At 38.1% G+C, this 15,848-nt stretch overlaps 1 protein-coding gene across 3 annotated transcripts in view; it reads left to right on the forward strand.

Annotated features, from left to right (window-relative positions):
• TMEM245 (transmembrane protein 245) overlaps nt 1–15,848 on the forward strand; it is an 87,294-nt gene that overhangs the window by 58,006 nt on the left and 13,440 nt on the right. For all 3 annotated transcript variants that reach the window (XM_030011085.2, XM_030011083.2, XM_030011084.2), the window contains one exon: nt 409–554. In XM_030011085.2, the coding sequence (XP_029866945.1) occupies nt 409–554 (146 nt within the window). The remainder of the gene's footprint in view (nt 1–408; nt 555–15,848) is intronic.

Genomic DNA, 15,848 nt, shown 5'->3' on the forward strand with positions numbered 1-15,848 from the left:
CAGATTTATTTAGTGGTGTTTTGGTGGTGGGTTGTTTGGGGCTTTTTAAGAATAGATATTACTATTCAGTAATTCTTTGATCTGCTAAATGTGCTGGGGAAGAAAAACCAACAACTAGAATGTTGTTGATCTGAATCAACAACATTCTAGTTGTTTGATCTAGATGTGACTTTGGGAAGAGGCTGAACAGGGCTAGAAGTTTTATAATGTTTAGCTGTAACTGTAAAGTTCTTTGTGGAGGAGGAGAGAAAATTATTCTTGTAGCTGTGTGTGTTTCTCTAAATCCAAGCTTGTGGAATTGTATTTTGTGCCTTTCCAATGAAGTTCAATACCTGAAGCATAGCTGCATGCTGTAGTTCTGGAAAGTATTTATTGCCTTCTAATTTAAAACTCGAATTTGGTTTGCAGGTGATTTTTCTGACCACACTTTTCTACCTATTGAGTTCCAGTGATGAGTACTACAAGCCAGTGAAGTGGGTGATAAGCCTGACACCTTTGTCTCAGCCAGGTCCCTCCTCAAATATAGTCGGCCAGTCGGTGGAGGAAGCAATAAGGTATGTTGTTGATTTCTTGCCCTTTCTGGAAAATTCTTTTTTGAATTTCATGTTCAACTACAAATACTTAGCAATTGCGACAGCTCATGTTTGAAAGACGAGTTGCAAATCTCACAGATTTTCAAGAACCTAGCATTGATGACTTTTCCCACTTGATTGTTAAAAGAGCAATTTGAGTGGACTTGCCTAAAAAAAATTTCAGAGGTCTGTAGTGAATACTAGTATTTTATAAAACTGATACACGTGACATCCCTAACGTATCGGGAAGCAGTGTGTTTGCAGCTATGTTGGCATTAACAGCTGGCACAGCTCAGTAGTAGCAGATTCATACAGCAAAACAGTTGAAATGGAGGACCTGACATCTGTGCTGTACACATTTCAGAGTTATTTAGTTTGAACTATTTTTAGTCTAATCTTGGGGACTAAGTACCCATTTGCAGCTGGAGTGTATTATGTATGCTCCTGGCGTGCATTTTCCAGTTCATTTTCATCTGAGAGAAATCTAGTTCATGATCTCCATGAACCAAATTACACCAAAGGGAACAACAGGGGAGAGCTCTCCTTATCCCACTTAAAACACTACAGTACTGCATCTCCAGAGTGCATCCACAGTGTTTCATGCTTAATTACCATTCTTATGTTTCACCTCTAAACCACTACAGTAATTGAAGGAGGATTTTTTGTGTTTTTAAATATGGTTCACTGAGATCTCACAATAAAGCAATTTTTGGGGTGGTACAGTAATGTATTTCATTCATCACAGATGACTGAAACTGTCAGCTTTCACCTGTTAGCAGCTTGAAACACTAACATGTTGGTAATGTGATAAATGGATTTTAAATAAGGTGTTTAAGTCATAGCTCGGTTTTTCAAAAAAGTTGATGGACTGGGCAAAGTCAACAGACTCCATGCTAAATTCTATACAGCCATTGTCTCTTACACCATTGCTTTCTGTGTCATCCTGCACATATATATAAAACATGAATAGACTTTAAACCAGAGATGTATTAAAACTGCTTTCCAGACTCATTGCCGAATGTTTGCCATTGTTCTTAGGTGTACTTTACAAGTGAGCGTTGTTATCTGTTATTGGAATTAAGCTGTTTCTGGGTACATTTTAACAATAAGAAGGTTATATCATGCTGTGTAAGATCTTGAACAACAATGATAACTGCTATAGTCATTTGAAATGAAGGGGCAATCCAGCAACAAATTTGGAATTCTGCCAAAAAGCTAATAGCCCTTCTCTTGAGTGACTGCTATTGAGTTTTCATTGATCATGTGGTTAGTATCTCAGTTCTGTCTCTTCTGAAGAAAGTGAGCAGATTTAGAAACTGAAACTTGTCTCACGAATTGTTGTCTTTAGCCCTTGGTAGAGGGGAACAGTGTCAAAAGCCAGGTTATGGCTTCTCTGGACATGGATACTCTGCAAGGAGGATTGTATTAAATGCAATTTTAAGTTTATAGGTCTGTCACGCAGGTGACCTAAGATATTTGACAGAGTTTAGAATGGTGGAAAGAAAGAAAATAATGTTAGAGAAGCCACAGGAAAATGAGTAGGAAAGAGCCACCATGCATTAGTAACTGCAAAAGCCAGTGTCGGGAGAATGTGGAATGTGAAGCTGTTTGTCATACGCGAGGGAACTTAGTCTGTGTGTTCACTAAGGTAGCCTGAATCAGTCATTCATATTTATTTGTTTGGAGTAGCCTGTACTTGGTGCCTTATTTGAATTCTTTGGAATGCTTTTTCTGAGATTTTTCAGAAGTTTCTCTCTCTTGCTCGGTTGTACCTAAGGATTTATTGTAATGCTTCTAGATTAGCTTGCATTCCACTCAATACTTACTGTGATCTTCAGTATGTAAATATGAAGATTATAGTAACAAACTCCCATGAGTTTATGCGTGCCCAATTTGTTGCCATATGAAAAACAATTGCCACTGCAAACCATTTCTTTTGTGACAAAGTAGCAGCTGTCCTTTGTTTTTGAAGATGAGTTGTTGCTAGAGGGGTAGAAATGTGAAAATGGCTTGTTCACCTCATCTATAAAAGGCATGCAAAATGGATGTTAATGCCTGGTGGTAAGATGGGAGGAAGAGGCTCCATTTGTATCATGAATTATCAACTAATGAAACTTCTGTAGTCACTTTCGTCATTAGACTGTGACAGCATTACACAATATGAATTCAGCCTCAAAATATGCACTCAAGTTGACCAAAAGTGTAGAAAGATCAGGTTATAAATACTGAAAGTCACCAGCTGTGTTCCAGCTCCCATCACTCTTCAGCAGGACATAGCACATGCACAAAGCTAAGAGTGCATCTGACTAGTCCTGTCAGAGGGTAGGGATCCTTCTGGCAAGACATGCAGTTACATCACTGTTGCTCATGGACCAAATGACATGAAAATACTCCTCTTCCATGTTGTCAGTCACTTCTGTTGCTCTTTTACTTATAAATATGTTTGTAAAAAGTACTAGGGAACTTGGATACAATCAAGGAAGTCTGTTCCTTTGGGTCCTTTGCCATTTATTTGTGAGAAGAGGAAGGGGAAAAGGAGGAGGGCAGTCAGCGAATGGTTTCTGTAGCTCAAGAAATCCCTTAACTTGAAACTGTTATCCAACAAGCACCGAATCAAACCAAGACCTTTTCCCATTACAGTTTCTCTCATCAGAGCTGTGTTGTGATTTTTATTGTCTGGACTATAAGTAGCTATAGATCTTACAAATATTTTTCGAACTCCCTTGGTGATGAGATTGCAAAGACAGTGACAGTTCTCTGTTCATAGGGATTGATTTATGAGCTGTATTGAGGTAAGAACTGCTTTCCAGCCTATTTTGAGCCAAGTGTTGAATCTAACAGTTTCTGTCACAATACCACAGATGTTAAACTTGCACTTCACTAGTGGGGAAAAAAAAAAGATACAGCTGTGATGACAAAGCAGGAGTTTTAAAGAATTTGAAGGGAATCCAAGAGTTACCTGCTACAAGCCATGGGATGAAACTTCCCATGGGACCAACATGAGCCTTGCTTTGGGGAGGTGACTGTCGTAGCGGGACAAGGGGAGAGCAGTGATTGCCATTTACCCTGACTTTAGCAAGGCCCGTGACCACGGCATCCAGACGGTTGAGGCGTGGAGAGGAGGAGGGAACTCCTGTATGGCGTGAGGACCACTGCTCTGTGCTCAGCAGGACAAATCCCACGCGCAGGGCAGCTGCTAGCGTCGGTGTGCATCAGGTCGGTGGTGGGGCTGATGCTGGGGATCGTCTGAAGTAAGGGCCTGGGTGGTAGTTGGGCAGCTTTTCTAAGAGTTTAGACACCGAGAGGAGAGGGAGGGGTGCAAGAAGCGCCATTGCTCAGTGTGGACCTTCTAAGCCTGGGATCATAATTCAGTCTTTCTAGGCTTCTCCCAGGACAAGGAGGCAAAGGGAAACACAAGGCATAGCCTCCTGGTGGTTTGGTCTTTCCCCGTGTTGCAAATGTGATTCTCTTTGTAAGGTGGGCATTTGCCTTTGCGCCAGGTATCTCCCTTTGATGGAGTTGTCCCACTTGTCGCAGCCAGCCTCCAAGCAATCTTCCAGAAGGGGACCGACAGTGTTTGCACTTTAGAACAAATACAGTTTTGCAAACTATTCATAAATCATTTTTCCCAATTTTGAGTAACTTTGATGATTAGAGTAAGCACTTGTATGTGCTTTGTTGCCATATACTGCCTTTGCTCCTTCTGATCATTTGCATTTTGGGGAAGGCAGCATTTAATCTGCGGAGGGAGAGGAAAGATCAATATTTGCTTGATGATTCCGTAAAAAGCAGTAAAAAGTCTGGGAGGAAGATCACTACCAAAGGCATGTATGACCACAGGGTTTTCTGACTGATATATGAAGTACTGGTGCTACTTCAAATAAAGCAACTAATTCAAAATTCACAGTGCCAAATTCCATGCTGGAATTTCCCGTGTCATTGCCTGCAAATGAGGTGGGAAATAAAAATTCAGGAAACTGGTAATAATCCTGAATACTGCTAATGTCTCAGTAGCAAAATAGTTTCTGTTCTCTCATAGTTTTGGTCTTTCGTGCCCAGTTGGTTTATCTGTTTCTCTTTTCTTTGGTTTGCAATCAATCTCAGGTCTTTCTCACTCCAGTTTTAACTTTATTGGTGTGGCAATACTTCATTACTATTTCTTCTTCTTGATAAATGCTTCATTTGCCCTTTGCCTTTTGTCCCTTCCGGCATTCTGTCCTTTTTTTTCTTCTTTAATTTTAATTTTTTCCTGTTTTCCATATTACATAAGTGGAGATCAGCACAAAAATGTGATGAAATATGAAGGTAGTATTGCACCTTCATCGTGTGTAGTCTTCCTTGACTGGCAGTGGTGTTTAGTAGCATGTGAATATAGTAAATACACGATTTTCTTTCACTAAAACTACTGAAAGTCAGCTACAGGAACCAGTGGAGAAAGGGGAGTAGAGAGGGGACTGGCAACTGTGGCACAAGGGTTATGCCAGAGTAGGTTGAGCTGCAGGAATTCTTTTGGCAGCACTCTCAGAGTTAGGAAGATGACTTGCTTTAGAAATGTGAGAACCACTTGGACCGGTTTAGTGTATTCAGATAATTTTAGTTTTCAATATTAGTGAAATTTTTCATTGTAATTATAATTATATTAATGAAGTAGTATTTTGAGGGTTGGGGGAAATGATCTGCAAATATCGGTGTGAGATTTTCTTTGTTCAGAAAGGTTCTGTAAAATCAAGTCAGTTCTTAAGTCACCTACCTCACTGCGTAAGTAGGAGAATTACGTCCTTTACCCCTTAAATAGGGAGGTGGTGCTCTTGTCTGGATCCCCCCCCCCCCGCACCCCCCCGAATGGATGAAGCAGTAATTCTCCAATTCACAGGTCTCCAAAGTAGTAGCATGCACACCTTTGCCTGAACCATTTTCCTTTCCCTGAGCAGCATGTCGTTCTCTTCCTGAATGCACCATACCCTTCTTCCCTGAAGCTCCCATTCTGCTTGCTCTGGTGGAGATATTGCACATTACTAAGTTGCATGTTGTCACGGCCTCAGTGCAATTTAGTGTGTGCGATACTTTCACATGAGTGCATGCACACGGGTATGGCTGTGGCTTAAAGTTACTGCAGCTTTCAATTTTGGTGGGGCCTAATTACATTGTGACATGGTCTTAAACCCAGATCAGTATTTTGAGTGATGCCTTGAAACGTGTTAGTGGGCGTTTGTTCTGTAATGCCAGGAAGATGAGTACTGTTTGTTTTCAATTTGAGAACGGTTATCATTATTTGTTTCATTTTCTTCATTTGCCACGTACACCTCAAATTTGATCAGATTTTTCATTGGTTATATAAAAGTTACTTAAAATATTAGGTGTTTCTAAAGGGGAAATAGTAATCATATCCCTAACTGAAATTTGCCAGAAAGACAAAGAGAGATTTGATATGAAGAAAGCCTATAGTGCCTTGATGGCTGAAATAGGTTCTTACTGATTTTTCAACTTTTATTTATTAACATTTAAAGAGATCTGAAATGAGCTACCATGCAAACAAACAAACAAAAAAATCTCAGCTATTTAAACATCTAGCTGGTTTGCTGTGGCATCCTGGCAGTAATGATGGAGAAAATGAGATGGTGATACAATTCCCACAGAAAACAATAATCTTCCAGCATGTTAAGCTAATGCTTAGAAAAAGCAAAATGTGTGATCTTGTTTATTTTACTGCAACATTAATAATGTTTTTCAGATTAATTTTTCAAAGACAACTGTTAACTGATTATGTTTTGACTGAATTTTTGCATGCAATATATGTTCTTTAGTAGCAGGAGTATCTCTAGCAGAAATCTCTTTTGTCACAGGAATGCATTTAACAGTACCTCACTGAAACGTTATAAGCTCTCCTTCTGGTGTATGTTACAAGGTGGGAATAGAGTTGAAAATGATTCTGTCTTAATGAAATAATTTTCTAGTCTAAAACTGGGAATAACAGGTACTTTTTTTTTTTTTTTTTAAATCACGTGGAAGAAAGGAAAGCTTCAGTTGAGTTCCTGAAAAAAAAGTAGAATGTAGTCTATAAATCTAGACGAGATGCTGCAATGTTTCAGTACGTTTGCGGGACCAAACTGACAGTAACTGTAACCTTATTATCCTAGTGGGATAGATAGTAGTATTTATTGGCTGATTGTTTTAGTAGCAATAACCATGTGACTCGCTCATACCACTATTTTAGTCTTAAATATTCTCTCATATGCAAAAAAAAGGGATTTGTCTTTACCTCTGTTTCTTTTTTCTTTTATATCAAAAATTCTTGTTCTTATTAAACACAGCTTTCTGTATATTGCTTTACGTACACATGATTTTAAAAAGTTATTCAAAGAATAATACAAACAGATACTCAAATAAAATTTCAGAAAATAATTTATTTGCTCATGTACTCCTTTTCCAAATTTCCCTGAAACTATGAAAAGATGTTCATTATTGTACACTCATAATTTGGGTCAAGTATGTCACAAAGCCTGTAGGAATTTTACAGTTTAGTATTCCTAATTCATGAGATTATTTAAGGGCATAATCTGATGCTGCATAATCTGATGCTGAAACAAACAGTTCTCTTTACACCATGCAGACTGGTATAGTGTATTTTCAAACACATTGACAGGTTACTCAGGGCTTCCGTGTTTTATATCAGGCAGTGCCAATTTGCTGCCATTCTTTCATATTCCAGATGGCAAATTCTATATGTTCTAACAGCAATTTCTCTTAGTGCATTTTTGTAGTTTGCAATTCTGTGACTATCCACTTTGTTTAACACTGAAGGTATCTGTAAACACATAGATGTGGGTTATTTGCGTGTGTGCACACATGTAAGCGCATAACCAGGTTTGCACGCAGTCTTTCAGAATAATGTAACTACATTACATCTTAGATACTAGTCCTTCAATTACTTATTGCACTTAGGCAATTATGCATATACGCTGCTTTTTCTACAACACCAACTTTTTTGAACAGTTATTTGTATGTCAGAACTTACGATCTTTATTTGAATGAAAGTTTAGTTGGTATGTGACATAGGCTGTATCAGTAAAAACACTGACACTTAACTTGCATCTGGAATTCAGGTCAGCGAATTAGTTTTTCTCTTTGCTTCTAAGGCAGGCCTAGTAGCTAACTGGGAGGGATGGAAAGACAAGGGTTGGTGAAATAGTTATTAAATGTATAGGGAAGACATCTTCTATTAGGCATTTCTAAGAGTAAAGGGATACTATTGAGAATTATTTTTAGTGTAACATATTGCAGGATTTTATGCTTGCATATCTAATAATTCTTTATGTGTGTATTTAAGGTTGCAGTGTATGTTATTATAACCTTGGTTAGATTTCTGCTATTTAAAATACAGATTTATTGAAATGTAAGAAGACAGCATGAAGGCTGATATAAAAATTCAGGATTTCCTAACATTTCAGAGATTTAACATCACAGCTTTACCTTTTTGCTTTTTGTCTTATAAGGTTGAATTATAAGGTCTATCCATTATTTATTCTCTCCACCAGCATAAGCAATCGAAATACCCTCTTCTCTATGCTTGTGATTCATAATTTTATAATGGTAATATTCTAAACAGACTGGGAGTTTCTTAATATAAGACTGCAATGGATCTCGAGCTTTATTGAGTCCCGCTAGCTGTTGCTCTCATTGATGAACTTTTCAAAGTAAAATGGGGATCTAAAAGAATTACATCCTTACAAGTGGTGTGGAGAATAATAAATGCTCATTGTACAGTGCCAGTGCATGCTAACAGCTAAGAAAGGCTTGAGTAAGGCTAAAGGGAAGACTGACTGCATAGCTGAACAGCAAAGTAACAAAGGCCAAGGAAATGATAAACTACCCTTTAAAAAGCTGAAGTTTTAGCTAAATGAAGAAAACAAAAGGATCATAAACTTTAGCAGATAGAAATAGGCCTAAAGCAGGGGGGGGGGGGGGAGTTTGATTCATTTACTCAAAGCTCCACAAAATTCTATTAAACCAAAATACCATTTTTCATATGCAGCAGAAGCAAGAAGCACTCAGGGGGGCTGGGGGATGACAAGGAGTACTCAGCAACAACAAGGCTGCTGCAGGCTGTTGCAGGGGGGAGGTAAATTGGTGCTGTGTTTTTCATTGCTGTGAAGGTAAGTGGAGGGGGTCACATTGTAAAACCCTTCTTATGGGTGAGCTGCGGCACAATCTCTCAGAAATTAGTAACTGTAGAAGAGGCTGTAGAAGGAACAGACAAAATGAGCAATAGCAAATTGCTGAGAGTGGATGATACTAACTCACCAAAGAAAACTCAAGGGCAAAATAATAATTAAAAAAGAAAGTTCCAGGGAACCCAGGAAGTACAGACATGTAAGCTGGACATCAGTACTGTGCAGCTTAGTAGGAACTAAAGTTAAGGACATACCAGCACCTGGTGAGTATGATTTAGTTGCAAAGAATCAATCAAGTTTTCACAGAGAGAAGTTCTGGCTTACTCTTCATGTTTTTTTGAAGTGGTCAGCAAGCAAGACCCTTAATAAGTTGATCTGGCTGCTATGTTCTACTGAAGTTTCGTAAAGGCTTTTTACAGCATCTCTTTCCAAAGACTTTCAAGGAAATTAAGTAGTGATGAGATAATAGAGAAGGTTTCTGCATGGATAAATAATCAGTTAAAAAGATATGAAACACAGGGCAGGAGTAAATAACGGTGTTGAGGTAGGGACTTCTACTATCCCATCTATTCATAATTGTCCTGGAAAAGAAGTAGAGAGGGACACCTCACTGATGCTGCAAAACTATTTGGGCGAGTAAGGATGAGGACTGATCGTGAAATTGCAGCAGGATTGTAGACAAACTCAGAAGACAGCAGTGTCTGGGGAATAAAATGACTGATGAAATGTAGTGTAGATGAAAGTGATGCATGCAGGTGAAAACCAGTCCTAACTACACACATAAACTGATGCCCTCTGTGCTGACAGTTACCACCTGAGAGCTGTATTTTCAGGTAGGCATGCTAGCTCAGTGCTTGGTAATACTTAAAGACATCTGCCAGGCATATCAATCATTTAGATTTGTTACAACAGACATAGACAACAGAACCACAGAATATTACTGCCATTGTGTGAGTCTGTGGTTTGCCTATACCCTGAATTAGTGTGCCATTCTGGTTCCTGCATCTCAGAAAACTAGGAGGGCAACAAGACTGATTAGAGGAATGAACATATACATCAGTTTCTGTACGAGGAGTGACTGAGCTGGTTAGGACTCTCCAGTCTGGGAAAAGGACATTGCACAATTGAGGTTTGCAGAGTCAGAGCCAGTGTGGAAAGGATGCCTCGGTTGGACTGGTCATGGTCTCTTCCAACATAAAATCTTGGGATCATCAAAAAGCAAGCAGGCAGTTTCAAAAAATAAGAAAGATGTGTTGGTTCATGCGACAGGCAGTAGACAAGGGGAAGGTCTTGCCAAAGAATGTTGGAGCTGCAGCAACTTGCAGGATTAGACGGGGCTAAGAATAGATATTAATTGAGGATTACTAAATGGACAGCCTGCATGAGGTTCATGATATTCCCTGAGGTGGAAATAGAGGCTGGAAAAATGTTCAGGGGGATTGTTAACTAAGTTTGTACTATTTTGTTCCCTGAGCATCTGCTTCTGGCCTCTACTGGAGATGGGATGCTGGCTAGACAGACCTTTAGTCTGAACTAGTTTGCCTTTTTATATGTTATGTTCCAAGATCCATATTAAGAATGGTTAGGTATTGCACTTAGTAAGCATTGTGGTCTGCTCGTGATAAAAATCTGGAAATGTTAGAAATAGTTGATTCAGAAATAACTAATGCTCTCAAATGTGCTTCTCAGAAGAATAATTCTAAGTTTATGTGGTATATGTGACTAAAACAGGCCAAAATATTCGTAATTATTTTTTAATGACTATTATGAATACAAAAGTATTGCAAAAAAATAATCAGATCTAGAATTTCTTAGAGGTTGGACTAAATGTTAATTGTTCTTTTTCAGAGCATATAGCCATTTCTCTGTTAGAGAAGAAAGTCTGTTTGCTGCTGTGTCCTTTGGGCTTGTTACTACTGTTTAGAAGTGTGAAGTTTTGATGCAGTCACTGGAGCCTTGTCCTGCCTTGAGAAGTGCAATATTTGCATGTTACACCATTTCAAGGACCTGTGCTTTGTTCTAGACAATACCACTTTATGTGATTAGTGTCATTACTAGCCTCCATATGTTGGAGCTGTTACATCTCTTTGTTCAATTGTATCATTCCCAAGGAGAAAGTAATTTCAACAGCAAAACTGTTGAAATCTTGTCATGGAGTTGTCTCTGAAAATCGTTTGCATATTTATATTGCTCCTGAGATGATCTTATTCTGTCAAGAAACACTTAACTTCCACTTCTGCTTTGTTCATAGCTGGAATATATCTTAGTGCTCTTTGCTTATTTTCATGTGTAATTTGAAACTGAAAAATGATGAGGGTCTTTTTTATTCCTAAAAGAACAAAACCCTTAAAAGAAGTCAAAGAACAGCTTAAGAGTTTTTTTGCAAAAGGACTTCTTTGAGTCATTTCATTCTTCAGTGTTCTCCCGGTGATCACTTGAAATTTGGGGGATCATTGTAGAAGAATACTTCAGTCCTTTTTAAGATAATAGCTGTCCTTTGGTTGTCACTGGTAGCTTGTCTTTTGCAACGGATCTTGGTAGTGTCAGAAGGAAAAAATTAGTTACTTGGCTTTGAAGTTACGGTGACAGCGGCTGTTAGTTTCAGCTGGGATAAGACAACACTGTGCAAAGAAGAGTCCTGCCCTCCAGCTGCGAGGGTGCTGGCTTCTTTCCTGGTGTGAACGCAGCTATTTATGCTACTGCCCTATAAGTTGGATGGGGAGTAGAGAGCTGAGCTAGTTAGTTAAAACTAACCCAGAAAAAAATAAGTATTAGCTGAATTCATTGTACAAACTGTTGTCGCATGTAAAAGAGAATGTGCTGGCAGGTGGACAGAGGAAGGGTGGGGCAGAAATAAATGCTTGAGAACAAGGGAATGGGAGGGCTCTTTTCTTGCAGTTCTGAGTTAACCTGATTTGAAATAAATTGTGAACCTGCTGTGAAGGTTGGAATGCATTGCATTTGCTTTTATACCTTGAACCTTCTACTTGCAAGATGTAAAGGTTGTATTCTCAAAGGAAATTGAGTAGCTGGAGTTTCTTAAAGTGTCATTTTGAATTAGTCAGCTCTGTATACAGGAAGATTTTGCAACAAAGATGCAGTACAGTCCTTGTAATGTCTACTTAGAGAATATGGGAAAATACCAAACGTCAGTGGTGTAAAGAAGGTGGTGAAAGAGTGATATTGTGTTTTTCTAGTAGTATTTTTGGCTTAGGCTGTTCCTGTTATCAAACTTGCATTTTAATTGGATTGTAAACCACTGTACGGCTTATAAAGTGTTTTGTAAAGTATTTAGGGAAATGCTAATTCTTGCAAATGTTTCCAAAGACAAATATCACTTTTGTCTAGTCTTTACTCTTACACCCATTCAGTGGCCAGGGTCAATATGGCTTCATTATAAATTTAGTATAGTAACCAGTAAATCTCTCTTCTGAACTTACTAGATACTTACTCTAATCTTTCTGGAAACTCCAATTCTCATCATTTCAGCCCATATGCTCTTTCCTCCAGTGCTCTAGGGACAGAGAGATCTAGAAAATCAAATTAACTCTGAGGTCAAAAAAAATGGATGCTCTGAATTGAAGCTTGAGGTATGTTCTGCATCCCAGGAGTCTTTACTTTTCTGCCTCTTTCCTTTCAACTGGGGTTGTTGTAGCGTTAGGTTGAAATTCTTGAAATTCTACTGTGTCGCTAATGGTGAACAGACCTTACCTGCAGGCTCTGTGAAGTGAACCTGAATTCAGGTGGACATACATTTAATGTAAACTTCACTTCAATAGAAGCAAAGACTTTTTATGGCAAATCAGTAAAAGAGAAAAAAAAAAAAAAAATCCATTAAACCCCACCAAACCCATAAAATGAAAAGGTAGCACTTTCCCTTGTGAAATCTACAAGCAAATTCCCTAGCTTTTCAGTTAAGTAGAAAGAACTTTCACAAAAAAAAAATACTTAGGCCAGCTATGTGGAAACATTTGACAATTTGACAGAAGTTTCTTCATTTTTAATCTGAATCATGTGAAGTAAGACCCATGTCCTCTGATTTCTTTTTTTTTTTAATTTTACATGCTTTTCAAAGCTAAGTAAAATGGAATATGTATGTCTAAGTATGCCTTACACCAAATTGCTGTGAAATGCTCATAAATTACACATTTGCAGATGAAAGCTCTTGCAGGTAAAGTGGTTCATCCAGATACAAAAGTGCCAAAAGTGAGACATGAGCAGCAATTGGATTTTCTGATTTCTGAAACATACAGTTACTCTTGTGTATGTAAAAGGAAACTGTATGTATGCCAATAACGTATTAAGAGATTAAATTAATTTACTGTCTTAATTTCACCAGGAAGGTCTGCATTTTACAGATGGTAATAAATTTATTCAGCGTTTGCACTAGCATACCACATCATCTTTAAGATCTGGTATCACAGATGCAGAGTAGCTGAAGCATACTGTTGATGAAATTCTGGCTAGTGTTTTCAGCATTATTTTTTTAGCTGCCTTAACCATGAAGTCAAACGGATATGAATTTCTAGAGACTTTAAGATATGATTCTTGTTTTTTCTGACAGAAGTAACAAACACGAGTCTTCAGAGACTTTAGAGTTCTCCTGGGCCACACTCGCCACAAAGTAGGATCCTCTGTGCTTTTTTCTGACTAGTTGAGGCAGACACGAAGGAGCAGGAGAGGAGGAGAATGAGATTAGGTGCAACCTCCTCTTGCTTCCTGCTTGACCACTGGCACCTCACAGCTGCTCAGCACTGGGTGATGCCTTCTTTCAGCTTATTAGTTGTGTGTGCTACATGCAAGAAGCTAGAGAGATGCTGTACTGTTTTACAGTCTTTTAGGGGTGTATACTATTTTGCTATTGAAATATATTATATATCAACTTGCAGAATGACATCAGACCAGGACATACCTGTTGGTCCATGATTAACTTTTCTGTTACTCTACTAGTGCATCTGTAATGAGTAGTGGACTTAACTGTAAAATTTTCTCACAAGCTGCATGACTACAGCAGCAAAACGCATGGCAGAACTTGAATTTAAATTTGAATAAAATTAGTCTGAGGATAACAGTTATGCTTTTCTGAACTGAAATGCTAAAACTGCGTAAATTAGAAGGGCAGTTTTGGATGCTTTCTTATGAATGAGAAACAGTTCTACAGTTACACCCTAACACAGTTAAATTTACAGCAATTAATTCTAGCTGTTGGAATCATTTTTCTGGGTGGTTGTCTTTCTTTTGGTTACCATAATAAGACTGTCTTCCCTTCCTTTGTAGTCTCTGTGGGAAAATCTAAAGTGCCTGCTTGTTTAAAAAGTGAGTCTTTCCTGTAGTTGTAGATAGATATTGTAATTTCAAGTACAGTTGATACTTCAGATACCTGCCTCAAGCCAGAGGCCGGCCTCGCCTCCTGTATACTGAAATGTAGTTTTTGGGCATACTTACAGAAGTTGTTAATACCTTGTTAATTTTACTACAGTACAGAAAACATCTTTATGGGAAAAATAAGGAGATATTTCAAGGGAAGTTTTAAAATATTTTTGACAACCGAGATGTATTTTTGCCACAGTTCCTGTTTGATTGATAGGAAAAAGATTTACTCGAAGATTTAATTATAGCATGTTGAAATCTGGGTTCTCATAGATGCTATTAAATATTCAAATTTAATGCTTCCTTTTAACAAATTGTTCTGGATACGTTGGGGCTTTTTGGTTTTGTTTTGGAAGGACCTGTGGCAAATAGCATTAAAAACAGTTGAAAACTTTGTGTCACCAGGGAAGAGTTTCAGAAATTGTGAGATACCTTCTTTATAGTGCAAAGGGTTTTCTATGGGACAGGTCTAAGATTTAAGAGACCAACAAGGCTGAGGAAGTTGGTTTGACAAAAGCATAAGGGTTTAGTGGGAACAAATGTATCTTCAGTGCAACCAGGAAAAGTGATGGGGTTTTTTTGTCACACCCTCATGATCGTTGCCGTACAGATAGCACTTCGTCTCTCCATCAGCCGAGAGGCTTCCATTGTGAAGGACCCAGTTGTAATTGTTCATGTTCTAAATTCTTAAAATCTAACCACAGATAACTTGCATGTATGGATTAAAGTGGTATTTAGCCCTCTGTTTCTGTAAGGTGTCCTTAAAATGTTGATAGATTGACTATTTTTCCCTCCTTTTTTATGTGATTTTTATACTTGATGGTTGACAGAATCAGTTTCAATTAATAAACAGGTTCTTGTAACAAAAATATTGTGCTCCTTTGATATTCTCAGAAAGAGCAGAGATGAATTAAATGTCACAGAAAATGCAGAAAATTAAGACTTTTGAGTAGCTAAAGTATGAAAACATCTTGAGTTTTTAATGCAAACTCACATTTAGCATTCTTACTGTGGCTTTGGTTTTTGGGGTCTTCTCTCCTCCTTGCCATTTTTTTTTTTTATGCCAGAAGCTTACTTTTCTTATGACTAAAATACAGGTGAGTGTTTCACTCTTCAAAATCTGTAGATTCTATATATTTTGGTCTGTGATTTCCCATTTTAGTATTATAGAAGTTTACTTAAACTGCAGAGTATTCAGGTTCTTTTCACCGAGGCCACCAAGTATTTGTAAATATTTCTTCCCCTTCTTCACGCAGCACATAATATTTGTCTGTCAAAGGTTGGATTTGTTATTTCAGGTCATTCTTTAAAGCTTGCTTTCTTCCATGTTTTCCCTTTCCCTCTTTTTTGGGGGGAGATGGCTGACAGCAGCTGTTCCTAGTTAATCTGTTAAGAGATCTCACATTTTGATCAACAGTGTTGATGTGTGAGATTTATTAGGCACTCGTAATTTCCATTGGGTGAATTTAAAATAAGATCATTTTGATTCAGCAGTCATTTGGGAATCTATGTGTGCCTTTATGTGGTAAAGGAGGGCAAAAATATGCAAACTGCCCATGGAAATAATAATGAGAATAGTCCCCAAAGAAGCAAAAACTGGGAGTCTTGGAATGCTTGCTGGTAGTTCAGGAGAGAAGATTCTACTTAGTAGTTTAATAGCAGAGAAGATTTCCTTTCTAGAAGGCTTTACTGACTCAACAGAGGAAAAAAACTGTGCTCTTAGAGGCTTTAGTTC

The sequence above is a fragment of the Aquila chrysaetos genome, chromosome 4, assembly GCF_900496995.4.
Source record: "Aquila chrysaetos chrysaetos chromosome 4, bAquChr1.4, whole genome shotgun sequence".
NCBI classification, from domain to species: domain Eukaryota; kingdom Metazoa; phylum Chordata; class Aves; order Accipitriformes; family Accipitridae; genus Aquila; species Aquila chrysaetos.